Source organism: Mchenga conophoros, linkage group LG22 (assembly GCF_057382185.1).
Source record: "Mchenga conophoros isolate Kocher_MC1m ecotype Shallow Benthic linkage group LG22, M_conophoros_male_GT1.1, whole genome shotgun sequence".
NCBI lineage: Eukaryota > Metazoa > Chordata > Actinopteri > Cichliformes > Cichlidae > Mchenga > Mchenga conophoros.
In genome coordinates this window covers 23,525,136-23,543,260 of record NC_140546.1, presented here as the reverse complement: position 1 = coordinate 23,543,260, position 18,125 = coordinate 23,525,136, and the positions used below count along the sequence as shown (strand labels likewise).

The window sequence follows — 18,125 nt, the reverse complement described above, 5'->3', positions numbered from 1 at the left end:
AAACAGCCTTATTATTGTATTCGCTCCCTCTATTCGTCCCTATTAGTCCATTACACTAATTTGTCAGTTGTGGAGTGCTGAATACTGGTCTCGGCAGATGTTGCGCAGGGTTGGGTCCAGCTCATGGCTATTTAATTGCTTCCTTCCCTGTGTAACTTGTTTCCCTCCATCTGTGGTGTAACTCATAATCCATTTTTACATCTTGGATAATTATCTGTGTCCATTTCCACCCCCACAAACTTCAACTTGTTGTCGTTTTATTACATTGGAGAAGTCACAGAGCGTGCGCCAGAAAGTTTCCAGGGGGCTCGTGGAGCGTGTAGATTTCCTTGATAAAGTTAAGGGTTAATGCAGGCCTACAGATTTACAGCTCGCTTGATTGGATTCTGTATGTGCTGATGACTTCTGAAACTTGTGGGTCCATCGCTAAAACAAAAGTTGCAGTTGTTATGCTGAGCGCTGCATGCGCGCCACATGTTGGCACGGTATTTGGCTTTAGGGCAGGCTGTAAACTGTCAAGTAAACACAACAAGGGAAGAAACAACAGCAGGGACACGTTTAAAAGGAATTCCGTTTTGTGTCAACCAAGTTGGTTGAAAAGTTCAGATGACCTCTTAAAAGTCACTCTCGCTTTGTGGTGATCTTTTGTCCGAGCAGAGTCGGGGCCAAACGGGTCACTAGTGGACACAGATTCACAGAAACATGATCTGAAAATGAAAGTGTAAACTGTATATTGTTGTTTTTTTTTCATTTAATTCATTTTTTTCCTATCCCGCACTACAGGAGGTGTTACTGCGCCTTCTCTTCGTTGAAACTTCCGGTGCAAATACGCACGAAATCGAATAAAACTGAAAATATTTTGATTTTATAAGTCTTATCATGTTTTGCCAGCCAAAAAACTTGCTGAATGTCTGAATGAACTTTGGTGAATTTGTTGATTCAGCGGGTTTTCAAAGGTCATGCTGTCCGCCAGTCTGAATAATTTAAATATCAAAGTTTCTCTGTTTTTGTGCAGAGGCCTTCATCATGTTTTTTATTCATCGGTGAGTTCTGAACCTTATGACACGAAAACAAATATTTATATCGTCAAATGACTTCAAATCGTTTATACTTTAGTATATGTTCACCAATGCTGGTAGGTATTTAAAATCTTGGCACCTTTAAAAAGTGTCTTGAATTGCTTAAATCGTTTTGATTTCTTCTCATCATTATCATCAAGAAATCCAAAAATTCGGCATTTGCATTTTGTTCTCCCAATCCTTGAAGCAGTGCTTTGCGAGTTTTTTGCACGCGTGTGTAAAGTAAACGCCAGCCTAACAGAAACACAAATTTATACTTTTTCCAGTTTGATTTGAGACATATTGAAAATAAAGCAGGACGGGGTGGAGGAAGGCTGTTTGGAAATTAAAATCCTTGCCAATATTTCAAAAGGAGATACTTCGACAGGGCCCCATGTGCGGCATACTGCCAGGCAGAGAAAGAGAGAGAGAGAGAGAAAGAGGGGAGCGCAGCAGGTTCATCTGGAGGTCAGCCACAGCACCAAGATAAATCTGCATCCTCTCTGAGCCACCAGCAGAGCTCGCTTTAGGCCAAGTTCACTGTCACCCTGCTGCATAGAGAGAGGAAAAACCCACAGTGGCACATCCGCGGTAGCGCGCACACGCACACACTCACGTTAATGACACGTTTGCTTGGCGTTGCCTATAAGCATAATGCGTAAAAATGAAATTACCAAAGGATGGAGAGCCTGTGGTAATATCCTGCACGAGAGGAAAAGACTGCGCAAGAATAGTGGGAGGAAAACTTGCAGTGTTGCCTTCAACAAAGACTTTTGGCTGCTGTGGTTGCTCTAACACTAATGAGTGATTTGCATATTTTACGGCCCTATTAGTCTTGAGTGGGAGCCCGCCGGATTTATCTTACGTCTTTGGGAACATCACAAAGCTACAATTGCATTTTAGATCTTGTGATGGCATCTTTGCTGCTTATAAATTTTTTTTGACAATGATCATTGTGATGGCATGAAATGTAGACATTGTTAAAATCAGCTTTTTCGTTTCAAACGGTATGGAGTGATGCGCGGGGGCGGGGGGGGGGGGGTATCTCACTGGGCTGGGGCTGATGAGAGCGAGATAGCTGCAGAAGAGGAGGAAAAATTGGGGTCAAAAGTTTACGCGCTGAACAACTCTCCGTCATCTGTTCACTCGGAGCCTGATGCCAGCCTTATAATAGCGATCTTGACTCTCCACACAAAAGACAGAATAGCTTTGCATTACATATGTTGCATGGTGCACTCCAGGTGAACCCTGGATGCGCAGTGACCTCGCGTTTGAAACCGGGGGAGGAGACCCCCCACCCGTCCCCAGCAACAAGATTGAGTGGTTGGCGTTTTATTAGGGCGGCTGATTGGTGAATTTCCTTTGAATAAATTGCATTTGATATGTTTGGGGACGAGGGCAAAATTAGCATTTTGAGGATTGATACTCTCGACCCGGTCACAGGGTAATGCGAAGGCCCTCGGCCCCCAACATGAGCCCCCGGATCCCTTAAAAAACATTTAGCTCCACTCTTCCTGATCAACTGAATAGAAGCCTTTAAAAAAACTGAAATGGCACAGATGTTGCGCCTCATAAATAGACCGGCTTAATATATATATAGATATATAGTATCAATATATTGTAGTTTTGAGTGGTTTTTTTCATAAGGTCTACTTAGTGGCATTCAATGAAATAACGCTATTTTAAGCAAGTTCAAATAGTGAACGGTTTGTGAAAGTTGTAAGGGCACAATGGGAACGCGACAATTGACAAGAATAATAACATATAACAATAAATGTCGATTTTTTAATTTAAAAAATACATTAAGGTCTTGCTTCTTCCTTTAATCTTAATACTGATTATACACAGTCAGCAATAATTGCAGAGAAAAAGGTTAAATAAATAAATAAATCAATTACATGAGCATAAAATCAGTGTAAAAAACAATTCTTCTTAAAAGAACTAACAAAATCTGAATGTATCACCATTTTCGTTTTTTCTGGAACCTCTTTTTAACACGTTAAAAAGAGGGGGAAAAGAAGATAAACATTTGAAGGCACAAATATTTAAAAATGAATTAAAATTCATCAGTGGAAAATCTACACAATTGCAGGCCTGCGTATTCTGACTGGTAGAAAATCAACACATTACGCTTATGTGTCGCTTATCTACTTAAAAAAAATCTGCGCCTTGCAAAGGATAGGAGCGTTTAAATGTCCAAAAACAATTGGATGAGCTCCGTTCCACATTTCTTTGATTCAAAGTCTTTTTTTAATAATTTCATTGAAAACTAAAAAGTCATTAATGACGGACAGACAGCGAATTCGTTCGCATTAAAAACACAAACAACATATGCTGATTGTACACACGTTTTATTCTCATAAATGACAACATGCACTGAACTTTTTAAAAAAAATGTCTTCAGTTTGTTTTATGCAAATATCTACACTCAGTGTTAGACATTGGTTATCTGTATATTCCTTGCTGCTGTGGCTCTCCTTGAAATGCATGTCTAATAAATTAACCTTTAAAAATGTAATTGCTTGAACATTTTTTGCTGCAGTGAGTCCGTGGATTATATTTCTTGGCTTTCAGGTTCTGAAATTCTACTCCCAACTGCAAACCCCCCTTCACGCAGAGGAATAAGGAATATGTAGTTGCTCGTTTAGCCATTAATCCTCCAATAGTTTAAGCTCTGATTAAGTCTAATCAAAATTAGCAACGGTAGACAGAGGTTAGTGACTGTTCCTTGCATTTTGGAAAACCAATTCTTTCTTTTTTTCTGTGCTATGGCTTTGGACGCTATGCACACGGCACACTGTGCTTAAGGATATATTTTATTATGAGCGTTTACCCATATCCAAATGTTTCCATAAAGGCAAAAATGTGTTTTTTTGCCCGAATCTGTATCCCATCGTGCACGTAGAAATGATTTTTTTACTCCATCGTCATTTAGAGCTCCATATAGACAAGAAACCTTGTGAGAGCCATCTGCAATCTGTCACCATTGTCACGGCACTTCTCTGATAATCTAAATTTACAGTAAACTGTCAGCAAAGATGTCTATTGGTCAAATAGGCCTTCAGTTCCGTGAATATGCTCTGAAAGCATCCTGCCCTTGTACAAAGCTTATTTTGTCCGAGAATAAAATTAAGGAAAGATTTCTGAAACAGAATGGAGTTTAAATGCAAAATTATGTGTACAATGTAAGTCAGTATCACGTAATCCAAATACTGTCCATTAGTCTACTGTCCACTGAATACTTTGACACTATACAGTAGCAGGACCTTACAATATATGTATGTATGTATGTATGTATGTATGCATGCATGTATGCATGCATGTATGTATGCATGCATGTATGTATGTATGTATGTATGTATGTATGTATGTATGTATGTATATATATATATATATATATATATATATATATATATATATATATATATATATATATATATATATATATATATATATCACTCACACACACCAATTACGCCTAACATTATGACCACTGGTGAATGAATGAAGAGTTAGCTCTCAAAACTTTGATTCACTTTAATATGCAAAAAGGCTTTCATAGAGTAATATAAAAATACATATAGCAACAAGTAGAATGAACTGTCCATCAGAAGTCGTTTTTCACACAAGAATAACTTACAGTAAGTGGATAATAGCCGATCTGACCTGGCCCATATTTATACAAGGTATATATATATATATATATATATGTATATAATAGAATGGTAGTGGACTGTAAATTTAGATATCATGTGAAGTCGTCTTACCCGTTGACATTATGTTGACATATTGCCTCTCAGGTGGTCTCTTGGCCATAAGGATACAGTGGATCTTTGGCGTAAAGTACAGCAGCTGCCATTTACAATGAGTTAGGTGCAGGAGAGCCTGTGAGATTCATAAAGTAGCAGCTTTGCCTTGCAGCAACAGTGTGCTAACAAGAAAAGAATGGCAATTTGTTTCGAGAGAGAAAAAAGGCCTTCGAGTTTTCAGTCCTCGGCAAGAGCATATCCAAAATCTAGAAGTTTAGTTATTGAGAAAAGCTGAGAAAAAAAGTCCTAAAAGAAAGTAAAACATATACTACTTCAGTCGATCTGCAGTTGATCTCTTTAGTTTTGAGGTCCCTCTTTTAAATGCAAACTTCTATCTTCTGATCTATGTCATGCAATGCAGTAGTAGTTGGACGTGTGAGCTTCTTAAATAGCTCTAGGTAATTTTACACATTTAAAACTCTTTTGGGGGACCATCCTGGGCGCTGACCCGCGCTAAGTGCTCCCCCCACCCCAACTACCCAAAGCTGAACAGAGCCCGCAAAACTGAAGTCCAAGTCCGGGGTGAACCCCGGGTCACTGCGTCTAACAGATATGAAAATGTCGCCTCTTTGGAAAAAGGGCACGCCTTGTTGTTTAACAAAGACTGTCAATGGGCAAGATTAATCAGAAACAAAATGGAAACGGTGTCACTATGGGGTCAGGCAGAAGTTATCTCTGTTTAGGGGAGCGAATAGAATAGAGGGGGGACGAGAGAGAGAGAGAGAGAGAGAGAAAGAAGAAGATAAAGAAAATGGGGGAGAAAAGAAAGCTTAAAATATTTCCGAAAATTTGGCCTCTGGTTTCTCCATGCAGAGGCCTTGTTGATGTGGACAGCGTGGATCAGCTTTATGAAGAGCTGCTGCATCTTCAAGAAACACAGATAAAGTGTGGAAGTCACCTCGGACGTGGAGAGGAAACTGGGCCTGGACGTGATGGCTGCCGGCGAGATGAACGGTCAGAGACTTTTATATCATCTAACATGCAGTCAGGAAAAAAACAAGAAATTATACTTTACGTTTTATGATTCCAGATCGTGTGGTTATTATTATTATTATTATTATTATTATTATTATTATTATTATTATTATTATTATTATAGCTTTCTTAGTAATACTGGGCACACTGGACTTTTCTTTACCTGTTACTGTTACAACGCGGGACTGCACTGAAATCTGTGCAAACTGCTCCTTATAACGGTTTTAAATACTTCCAAATTTATTCAGAATTAGAGAAAAATGCTCAGATATAAGTCATTTTTGTTGTGCAGACTAGTTGGAGCTGGCAGGTCTTACTGTACGTGGAGGTTTAAAATCACAATGTTTTGTTTTGGCATCTGGCTGTAATGCAAGACAGGTGCCTTCACGTGTTTGTCCGCTGTTTGGACGAGCTTTTCCCTGACATGTAACGCGCAGAGGCTGTTAAGCCACAGAATGCGTGCAATTAACACTTACCAAGTTTGCAACGTGATATTATCAAACAAACAGACCAGGAATAGCTTCAGATCATTGCCATGTGCTGGCAAATAAGGGGAAAGGTGCAATTTCGAGTTTTTAATGCAACAGCACTTGCCAAAGGAGGTGTCGTGCATTTATACACATTTGTGCAACTTGAGCAGCCCGTGCTTTTTTTTTTTTTTTTTTTTTTAATTTGCAGCTTATGTGTGATCTTCTAGGTTTTTATAGACAAGCAAGCTTTATGCGCAGGCTTTGATGCTCGCATAGAAGCGGCTCGTCAGTGCTGGGTGTAAAGCTTCTGCATTCACCGTGCCTTTGTCAGTAATTTGAAGGCTGTTATATTACACAACACTACAGTTTGCATTGCTGTGCTGGCCTTCTTTTCTTTTTTTAACCCCCACTGCAGTTTCTCTTTATTAGGATGCAACAGATTAAAACTCCAACAACCTCTTTCCCTGTTTGTTGGAAATGGCGTTTTGTTTACGAAAAAAACCTTAAGGGTTTGAATTTCATATCCACTTTCTGTTTCAGGGGAGGCGGATTGTTTTAAACGCAGGAAGCCTCGCCCGCATAAGTTTGGTCCCGTGCAGTAAACAAGTTAGTTGATTGGTTTTGCTTTATATACCGTGATTTAATAAGGAAAACACTAACGTAAGCCAGTCCAAGCAGTGTTGGTGGTACCAGTGCCATGCTTTCCATTGGTTCCTGTTTACATGATGCCCACAGGACACGCCGTGATTGGTGGCTCTTCACACGTGACCAGGCAACTTTGTACATTTGACAGGGAGTAGGAGGGTTTTGTGGAGATCAGAAAAACGACAGCGCGATAAAAATTAGTATTGTTGCACTTCACAAATTAATGACCATGAGTTCCTACTTGATAAACTCCAACTATATCGAGCCTTCCTTTCCTCCATGCGACGAATATCAGCAGAGCGGATACATCCCTAACCCCGGTGATTATTACGAGCGGCCAAAAGATACGGGTTTCCCCCATCACGAAGAGCCATCCTATCCGAGGTCAAACTACACAGAATCGGGATACGATTACGGTAACGTCCCCGCCACCGGACTCGACGATTTCAACGATGGGCATCACGCGCAACCGCAACCGGTTCCACAGAGCCACGGTCCTCGCCTCACGGCGGCCCCAGACGGTGGCGCAAACGCCAGCAAAGACTGCAGCCTCGCCACTGAAGTCTATCCCGGCGTAGCGAAGGGCAAGGAGCCGGTGGTCTATCCTTGGATGAAAAAGGTCCACGTTAGCAGCGGTGAGTTATCATCACGGTTAAATAACTGAACCACTGAGAAACAACCACTGGAACACACGCAAGCCTATTGAGGCAACACTAGTAGCAGCCCTTACAACAGCAATTTACGACTATCGAGCAGCAGGGTCGGTAATTAAGGACCCTCGTAAATTTTATTGCCTGTGTTCGTCTGTCGGGGCCATGTGCCTTTGTTGCTTTTTAACCCAAACTACCTCCACCACTGGAGCCGAGCCAAAGTAATATTCAGCCCCGCTGTTTTTGTTAATCATTTCCTAAGCTTGATCTGTCCCTGGATGCGAGTACTTGTGCACTCGGCATCTCCACATTAAGGTCATGTCCGTAAACTGAAACAAGACAGAGTGTAGAACAAGCGACTGCAAATTTCCACCAAACCCACAAATTCTTGCACGATTTTCGAAGCTAGAATGTGTCCAGTGGCGGATTTAAGGGTTTTGGAGTAAACGCAATCAACCTGCATGTAACACCTGCTTGCCTCCCTGTCTATGGCTTTCCCCCCCCCTCCCAGTCAATGCCAGTTACAATGGAGGAGTGCCCAAGAGGTCCCGCACTGCCTACACCCGCCAGCAGGCTTTGGAGCTGGAGAAGGAGTTCCACTTCAACCGGTACCTGACCCGGCGCAGGCGGGTGGAGATTGCTCACACCATGTGCCTGTCCGAGCGCCAGGTCAAGATCTGGTTCCAGAACCGGAGGATGAAATGGAAAAAGGAGCACAAGCTTCCCAACACTAAGATTCGATCCTCAAGCTCGGCCTCAGCTTCAGCCTCGGGGGCCCAGCAGCAGCAGCAGCAGCAGATCAAAACAGGCCAGCAGCTTGTCCCCACGCCGTGCACCGCAGGTCTATAGTGCATGAACGAACCCCCCATCCCTGAAAACCCCAATCCAGACTGAGATGGCAAATAACACAAGTGGAATTTGATGGACCGATTCTCAGTATTTTACACACACACATGGTGTTATCTCTTTCACCTTGCCTCTGCTATTGGGCCCCTGTCACGTCCTTTGTGCCCTTACCCCTCTCTCCGGTCGTCCTCGCCCTCATCATATAAGCTTGAAATTCACCTTTAATTGCCACGGTGGCAACTGAAGTGTTTATATATTTGTTTATTATTATGAAAGAAGGATAATGCACATCAAACTTGGATGAAATGTATAATTGCAGTTAAAAGTGAGTGAGGTAAAAAAGTAAGTTTGACCTCATTTTTTCTTTTCAATGTTCTCTTTGATATTTCCTTTTCTTTTCTTTATTGTTGCTCATGGAAAAGTTTGAATATACTTGAAAGATATTTAGCGAGACTCTATAGATGCCAGTTAGAAAACCACACGGCATTTTATTTCTCAATTTTTTAATTTTTAATTTTTTTAGAGGCATGGCATCAGTCAGAGTATAGCAGTGTAGTATGTGTGTGTTCGAGTGGGTTGGTTTACTGTTGAATGTAGTCCAGGTGACTTTCACATCTAATGTACATAGACAAATCACAATGATGGCACAATAAGAAAAGCGTTTCGTCAAAGTAAGTTTATGTTTGTTGGTGTCATATGGTCTAGTTTTATTTGTGCTATAGTGCGTCCATGTTGTGCTGTGTTCTAAACTGTGAATATTTGTATATGTTGTCTCAGTAATGGCCGTTGTGATGTAGGCTAGTTTAGAATAAATCTGTCCTTGTGAAATAAATGTGTGCTTCACTTATAAGGCTGACATGGCTTCGGATGTTTTGTCACCGCAAATACGGATTTCACTTTCACGACATTCAAGGTGCCATTTTTTTAAAAACTGATTCTCATTTGTTCATTTATATTTTTGTTTATATTTTTTTTGCAGAAATTAAAACTTTGAACTCACATTGTTTATTTTGGTTTACATTGAATTTCTATTCGGTGTGTGGACTATTGCGCTCTGAAGCTTTTGGTAAGAAATCCAGCCATTTGAGATGCGTACTTAAAGTGGTCACATTGTGTTGCAGTCCCGAACAATTTGCCTTGCAACATGTTGGCAACATTGTGGCTGCGTTTTCTTGCACTTTTTAACACTTTGCCAGAGTAGAAAGAAAATATTTGCGATAAATGTTTTTTACAGAAATGTTTCATTTGATAGTATTGCGCACCTCCGTTTTAATACATTCACGGTTGATCCGAAAAGATATTTTCACATTACCAATGCGCAAAATCGCTTTAGAGTGAAACCTAAGAAATGCAATGCCATGCACAAACTTTGACAAAGTGAAGGCATGTCTTATGTCTTTTTGTTACTCCTGAGTGTTCTGAACGCCGTGCGCGTTTTCGTGGATTAGGCTGAGCTGTGACAGAGTATATCAGGCAGGTATCAGCTGATAGCTCCAAAGCTTTATAGGCTGTACTGACACGGGAATCAGACCAAACCCAAACTGTTAAATGTATCCGGCAACACATATTGTTCTTACTTGCCATTACGCGCTGTGCACCAGAGTGTGAGTGTTGGTCACTACCTGCTACATCCAAACAATAGAGAGTTCAGCTGGGGGACACGGCCGGCACTGGCCAATCACCGGCTTAGAGCACTTCTTCTGACCCTTGACCTTTCGACACACACAATGTTAAGACCATATATCAGCACCGAGAACTCCAAGAGCTTTTTCTTCTCATTTACGGGATACCCAAAGAGGGCGCGGAAACAAAAACTGTGATTGTAAGTGTGAATCGGAGGCATGAGACAGCTCTCCTGCAAATAATAACTGAAACGTGCCTGTCAGTGGACGAAGAAAGGGAGCAGATATGAGCAGAAACGGATAGATGTTATTTAGTATGCTGGCACTGATGGTTTTAGCCCACTGATTATGCCACTAACTGCACACAGGATGGGTCTGCAATGAAATAAATGCAAAATTGATTGGAGTGTTTTTCTTTTTTAATCCTCAGAGTGAGAAATAGATAGTTGTACATTTTCGTGTATGCATTGCTTATTGAATGTTACCACAATTAAAAAAAAAAAGTGTTGTATGTTGCCGCAGACATCCTGAAGCTCCCCATTACTGTGCAGCAGTTGCTTCAGATATGGAAACTGTGCAGGAGATGACGCTGAGGCTGATTGGCACCAATTTTGCGCAGACTCCAAGAAGTCCAATTCTGCATAAATTACAGATTTCAAGTCATTTGAGTCGCGAATAGAGGTCACTTCCAATGTACTGAAATTTTAATTCGCCCGTTCACGTGACTCGCTGAATAATGAATGCCCCGGGGTCAGAAATAGATGTGAAATTCTGACTTATTTTCATTTGAAGTGATCCGCAGGGTGCGAGTCAGATCTCTTCTCCTCTGACAAAACTCTGTCCGCTGGACACAGACCGGCATGACTTGTGAGTAGACATGGTTGCTTCTTATTTTATTTTATTTATTTATTTTTTAGCTTTGCAGTGATATCACAATTTTGCATACAATATCCCGGAAGTGCAGTTTGCGCCATGATCTTTTTGTGCATGTCACTGCATATTCCAATGCAAACAAACCTTTCCTGTTAATATCGCGTTTTGCTCTCTATGGTCCTCAAATCAATTCTAAAATCGGATCCATATAAATTTGTATTGTTTGGAAAATATACATATATACGCCTTTGGCATACAGGGTTGCCGTAGCTCAGGTATTCGAGCAGACGGGCTACTAATCGTAGTGTTAGAAGTTCGATCTCCCGACCCCTCCACACGTGCCGAGGTGTCCTTAGGCAAGACACCTAATCCCAAACTGCTTCCAGTTGAAGGCTAGCACCGTGCATTGGAGCTTAGGTGCCAAATTGCAAAGACAATGAAAAGCGCTTAGTTTACCAAGTGCTACGTAAGTGTAGACTATTTAGCCTGCTTACTGGACCTCCTATGGACAACAAGAACAAGAGCATTACGATGGTCACATTCAGTCTAAACTTTGCTTTTAAATACTGAACACAAATCTGTTTTAAAATAAGTAATACACATATAAGTGCAGAGGTAAAATCTACTGCGTGTGTTTCTGTGTCTCTCTGTGTGTGTGGCAACTGAGACGCTTCTATGCAATACGATTTTAATGAACCAAAATAAACAGTCAGTATTTATGTTGGCAACGTTCAGCTCCAAATAACTGCATGCACTAAACCACGCATCCCAATAAAAATAAATAAAAGTAAAATAATATTAATAGCAATCTGGAATGATGATAGCAATTATTAAACAGCGTTATGATTATATTGCTTTAAACCCTTAAGTGTAAGAAATAAATGGACAGTTCAGTGAGAGTGAACACAATATTATTATTATTATTATTATTATTATTATTATTATTATTATTGTTGTTGTGGACATAAGGCTATTTCCAAAATTTACTTGCAACTAAAGCTTGCTGGGTCATTTCCAATAAAAAAAAAGCCAGGAGTCTGTTCAACATGTAAATTAAAATATCTTTATTACAACAATCTCATGCAAAAACATGTCAGTCGTCCTAATCCGCCACAGTGTTGGTGTGGGCTCATCAGAGGTGGCTCCCCTCAGCTTCAGGCGTTGAATTTTGCTTTAGCCTTGATGTTGGGCTGTGTAAACCTCGCAGAAAGAGTTATCTTGGTCTGAGAGTGTCGGTAACCCAAGCCTGGCTGTTAAGAGCTCCCAGTGTCAACATTGTGGGAAGATATGGACCGCCGTCTGGCTAATATCCAGAGGTCTCTGCCTCTAACTCCTCTTCGCTGACAGTGATAAGGAGCCTTGATTTGTGTAAATACCTCTGATACAGTTGTTTAATGCGAAAACAGCCCGAGATTTAAAACATAATCAATCAGCTACTTTTGGCTCAAGGAGAAAGTTTTAACTGCTTTATTATGCTTTGTTTTCTTCTGCTGCTTCTTCTTCTCCGGAACTAAATGCAAATCTGGAAAGTAGTAGGTTAGGGGAAAAAAAGTGAAATCAGTAGGCTACCAGCTGAGGACTTTTGATTTCCAACTTCTCCTTGTTTTTGAACTCCAAATAACTTTCCACTCAAGACTCCATGCCTCTGTCCTGGGTCAGGGAAAAGTTCAGGTGCGATGGCAAAAGCTGGCGTAGGGGTTGTCTTCCAGAGCAGGGCCGTGTCAAGCCATAAATCCGCTGACAGCTTCAAATCTACAGAAGACATTAAACAAAATTAGCACTTGCTTTAACAAAGGAAAGAGAGCCCATCTCTTCACATTCATGCTTCCAAAGCCTAAAGTGCAAATTTAGCCTTCTTTCTCTTAACTCTTATCCTTATTTTTCTTTTAAAAAATAAATGTTAAATGTGAGGAAGGTGAGCTAATAAGAGGGGCTCTTCCTCTGCTCCTGCCTTTTAAAAGTTTACCGCTCAAGTTGTAGTTTGAGAGGACAAAAGCTGATGTGGGAGTGGGGATGCTTTCTATGTCCGCCCCAAATGATTAATAGTTGTAGTGGAATTTTTTCCACGCCCGCTGCTGCTTCAGTGTTGACGGAAAACAAGCGCCAAACGGTGCCGTGAAGTACAAAAGCTCTTCCAGGCTGGGATTTTTGGCAGTACCTGGAATGTTTGAAGGCGGATGTATTTCACGGTGGTACACTATTTATATAGAAACTGCTTCATATCAAGGCAGACATGGTGGAATGATAATTTTAAAAAATCCCCCCACAACCCTTAACCTTTGCGCCAGCTTGTAATTTCAACCATCACTCAGCTGTTCATAGGAAACGCGTAAGTGCATGTAGGTCTAATGGGGGTCCATGTACTGATCAGCGGGGTCGAGCAGCCGCGCTTTGGTCACCTCAGCTCCGCTTTCCGCTCTCTGCTGACTGACAGGCAGCCCTCACATCCACCAAGACGCTCAGCCTCCTTCATGTAGGACAGGTAAACGTGTAACGTGTTTGTATTTGTGCAGACTTTGCTGATGGAGGACCAGAGGCTGACTAAGTGGTGCCAAAGCACGAGTCTGACAATTAGGACTTGGGGGGCGATATTGAGTTGAGTTTTCTGCAAGGCTCCTCTCAAACCTGACTGTGTTGTTACAGAGAAGGAAAAAAAGCACATTCACTGCCAGCGAGGAGTAATTATTATTCCACTCTTAAATTATTTTTAGTAAGGTGTGTGTGTGTGTGTGTGTTAGAAGTGGGGGTGCCATCCCCATACATAACGCGAATTATTACTCCGCAAAACACTCTCGTTACAGTGTGGCTCGGGGCTGCTGTGCACTCGAAGCTCAGCATAATACGGCAAGATTAGCTCTTTCAGCTGCTAACAGGCACCAAATATATGGCACTTTAAAACTGACAGAACAGTCTTTACCCCTGAATGGGCGACACGTGGAAAAAAAAAAGAAGCTGCTTGCCCTGCGAGAGGCTTGCTCCTCTGCCAGATACATTGCAGTGTCACATACCCCTCTTTTTTCTCCCTCCAAACTGATCCGTTTCTCCTCGGGGGCAATGACTGCCTCCATTAATGATTCACGGGCTCAAATAAAAGGGATTTAAGTTGACGTTGCGTCACGTGAGCGCGGCGCATAATACTGCGCGGTGTTATGGCACTGGGAAGAAAACCGGAGCCCCGGTCTGGCCATATGATGCAGATTATATGCGGGTTACCCCCACTTTCCGCGAGGGGAGTCCTGGCTTTGTAGTTTGTTTATCCAGGGGAGGAAAAAAGAAAGTAGAGGCAGTCTGAGAGAAAGAGGATTCCGGGTTTGTGGATGTATTCTGCTGTCACGGACGGATATGTTTTTCCACGCGGACGGAGTCAGAGCTCGAGCTTTGGGAGGATGGATTTTATTTTGAGGTATTTCCGCTGATTGTTCATTACTGTCGTGAGTTATTGCTGCGCGAGGCAGAGGTCAGTAACAAAGGGTCCAGGGCTTCTTCTTTTTTTATTTGCAGGGAGATCAAATTGACACATATCAAGAAGCTTCATTTATGTATTAATATCTCAGTTATCACAGCTAACAGAGCGAAGCAAATACCTTAGACCAGAGCGATTTATACAGATTGTATGCATAACCATTTAAGGATTTGTCTGGGTCATTAAGGTTGAGACATTGTTCCAGTTTATGCTTGTTTGCCCAACGCTGTGATAAATGCAGCTTAAATTTCAGTCCAAAACTTTAAACAGAAGCGCGAAAAAAAAGGGGGGGGGGGGGAGATTTCAGTATTAATTGCTGCTTTAACAGCGTGAGCTATACCATTTGGATTAAGAGGCCTGTGTTAATAAAGCAGCCATTTAAATATCGGCTTCCAAGCAAAAGCTAAATAAATAAATAATAATAGTCAAAGCGCTCGGCACCTCTGTAAAACAAAACATCTCGTTGCTTTACGTTTTTGTGCGTAAATCATACATCAAAATGAGATCCGTGAAAGAAAGAAAAAAGTATAGGAAAGCGGTGGGGTTGTGTCGCTCCGCCAGGGAAACGAGGATATAATGGAAGACGGAGTGCCATCCAGGACCGGGCGGCCGCTCTGAGGTCACGGAGCTCCTGCTTGATTTATGGGCGCGGGGACTTGGGGAAGATGGTGCGCCAGAGCTAATGACTATTCGATCCATTTGTGGAGAAATTGCTTGCCGGCCAGCAGGGAAACAACAAATGCGTTATTTGCATATAGGCCAATTTTTATGTTATTATGATTTTGTGCTGATAACCAGCCGTTTGTGGCTGTAACGCTGTTTGTCCACGAAGAATATCAGAATTTGGCCTTTTACTTTCTGTTTTCTATTTTGTGTATTTGTTTTTCATAGACTGACGTTGTCTGTGTGTAAGTCTGTGTTTTTATGTTAAAATGAATTAAAATTGACTGCTTCCTTTAAACTGTAAAGATATCTTTACTTGACTAAAAATAGTTTGTTTAAAAAAAACAAAAAAACCCGTCTCATTGGATCTTGCAGTTTAATCAAATAATCCCAAATAAAAGATGACTTAATTTCATTTGTTCTTTTTTATTTATTTATTTTTAAAGATTTATGTTTGACTTTAATTTTTTAAGTCATGACGCGCGGGCCTAAACAACGCACGCATAACAACAATTGCCTTATTATTTATAATTACATTCGATCTTAACAGTATATTGGAGCCCTGGATTTAAAATAAAACCCACACTAATTTAATTTACAAAATCGTTGAAATGTTGGATCATTCTCCGAGAAAATGTTAATATTTGTTCTACTCCTCGTTGCAGAATTCCAGCTTAGTAAATTCTGGCCAACGCACGGTCTCCCAGACACCTTGAACTGCCTTCGGTAAGTCCATATATCTTTATTGATTTGTGTTATGAATGCTTGATGGTGATATCCTTATTCAATTTCTAATAAGCACCACACACGCCCACCGAAGCACTCGCAGGGATAGAGAAGCAGCCTATGGCTTGTACATTTCCTTGTAGCAGCAATATGACCAGCCCGAGAGCAATAATTCCTTCTCTTCCACTTGTCTTTGTGGTGCAATTTGTCACTATAAAAGTGACGAGAGGAATCGCAGCTCTTGGAGCGGTGCCTTACTCATTTCAAAAACCACTTTCTGTGAAAGCCATCTGCTTCTAGCTGCCACAGTTTACAGAACTGAAGTTTTTGAAAATATTTTTTTCTTTTATCAAAATTCCTTTCTTTCTTTTTCCTCTTTTCTTTTTCCTTCCCACATTTTGCGCCTTATTATGTCCGGCAGTATACGAGCCCCGCTGACTTTTAACCCTCTCCTCAGGGCCACATTAAAGAGAAAGTCGAATCAGCATTTTAGCACAACACAAAGAAGTAAATAATTATACAGACTGGCTACTTTTGGTTGGGGGGGCAAAAAAAGCGCAGTTAGCTTAAAAAACCCTCACATGTGAATTTTTGGGTCCCACTCAACCTCCCACGCCGTCCGTGTGTTCTACAGTTTCTAATTGTGTCACTGAATTTTGTCCCAGAGCCTGAAACCAGCAGAGAAGCTGCAGCTCTGGACGTGTTTACAGCCCGGGGAAGCTGAGAGGACATAAATCTACTTTTCTCAGGCTTTCTTTTTGGCTGCAAAAGACAGCATTAATATGCTGAGGGATTCCCCCTGCTGCCGCTCTCTTCTCCCCTGGTCCTCGCTGCATGTCCTCCACTTTGCCTTTTGGTGATGAAACTTGTGCCCATTTTCACACCATGCTACTGGAGGGGGTTGATATAAATCGAATACAGCTTTGATCAGCCATGCTTTCATAAATCTCAGCTATTTGAAAGCACAACTATATGTACAGATATTTGTGTGTGCGTGTGTGAGAGCGTCTCGGCGTGTGCGCAGTATTTCGGTGTATTTCGGTATTTATTTTATTCTCGTGTTAAAAAGCCATAAAGGGCGTACCTGGCGCAGAAAATGAAAACGCACTGTTGTCTCCTTTTTTTTCGCCAAAATGTGCAGAAATGCGGGTTAATGATTAAGCCGTGGATAGAAGCCCTTTATGTCCCATGGAAATGGAAATGCAGCATGGTCGGGGCCTGATTATTCCTTTGTATTCCAGCTCTCTCTCTCTCTCTCCCCCCATCTCATTCACTGGGTTCATAATTCCACTGCAGGCCACGGAGTACATAATAACAGAAAAGATTTAAAACACTTTAGGGAAGGACTGTGCTATTTTTGTAGAGATATAAATATATATATATGTATATATTTTTTCTTCTAGACGCACTACCTCATTTGGTTGGGGGAGGAGGAGAGGCAACCACTTGATTTGAACAGGCTTTCCAAGGCGCTACTTCATTTGCATAATTTTTCTTGTCTATGGTGACGCTCTGGTTCGGGGCAGTTCACTGGTGACTGCATGGTACTAGTGAAGGATCACATACACCAGCATAGCCTTGGCCGACTTTAATATTGCTATGAAGCCCTGGTCATAGCTCTATAGCAGGACGATACATTCAATCTTGGGGCCAGATAAGTCTTATCTCGTTGACCCGACAGCTCACGCCTGCTTTCGTAATCTCGGTTTACCCGTCCACGTCGAGTAGGAAAAAAGGAAAAGAGGAAAAAAAGGGGGCTTCTCTTGGCTCTTCCTTTTTTTTTTTTTTTTTTTTTTGTTGTTGTGGCTGCTAATGCTCGGTGTATGGCAGGGCGCAGTCTGCTACCGCTGCTTCACCCAGTCAGCCCTGTCTTTAAACTTTTCTCTGGATTACTGCTTTGATCGATTTCGTCGCTGAATGAGAAAATATTGCTTGGTGCTCTGCATTCGTCGTAAGAGGATAAGGTAAGCAGGCCAGGAATAGGCTCCCTCGGTTGTAAATGGCTGAGTTTGTATGTCGCGCGGTGATTTATCACCGTATGACTTAGATCTCGGTTCAGGAAGAGTTCACACACACACACACAGTCAGGCGGCCGGATTTCTCCAGCGTGGAGCGGAGGGGCTGCGCAGAGAGCTCAAGTCTGTCTTTTGTCTCTCTTTTCTCTGCCGTTTATGACTATCGCAATGGTTCGCCTGGAGATACACACCACAGAGCTTCGTGATATATTTTCCCGGTCATCACGAGTGCAGACACGGTGAAGACACGTCCTTTCAGTCTGCGGTTTAACAGCGCTGAGGGCATTTTGAAACTGATTTGCTTTTTGTT

The 18,125-nt window shown here is 41.6% G+C and overlaps 2 protein-coding genes across 7 annotated transcripts in view; both read left to right on the top strand.

Moving 5' to 3' along the window:
- Positions 1-18,125, top strand: part of hoxa3a (homeobox A3a) — a 42,512-nt gene that overhangs the window by 18,000 nt on the left and 6,387 nt on the right. For 2 of the 6 annotated variants that reach the window (XM_085261870.1, XM_085261869.1), the window contains exons 3-4: positions 5,681-5,821; positions 15,740-15,800. The gene's annotated coding sequence lies outside the window, so the exon portion shown is untranslated. The other 4 variants (XM_085261874.1, XM_085261872.1, XM_085261873.1 and 1 more) reach the window with 4 other exon arrangements.
- Positions 6,207-9,303, top strand: hoxa4a (homeobox A4a). The gene is made up of 2 exons (XM_085261881.1): positions 6,207-7,592; positions 8,119-9,303. The coding sequence occupies exons 1-2, from the start codon at positions 7,181-7,183 to the stop codon at positions 8,454-8,456; spliced, it is 750 nt and encodes a 249-aa protein (XP_085118007.1). The 5' UTR covers positions 6,207-7,180; the 3' UTR covers positions 8,457-9,303.

Excerpts from the sequence above, each read along its gene's own strand:
- hoxa4a (XM_085261881.1), top strand. The coding sequence starts at position 7,181 with ATGACCATGAGTTCCTACTTGATAAACTCCAACTATATCGAGCCTTCC. Across the intron at positions 7,593-8,118 it reads AAAGGTCCACGTTAGCAGCG|TCAATGCCAGTTACAATGGA; the intron begins GTGAGTTATCAT and ends CCCCCCTCCCAG.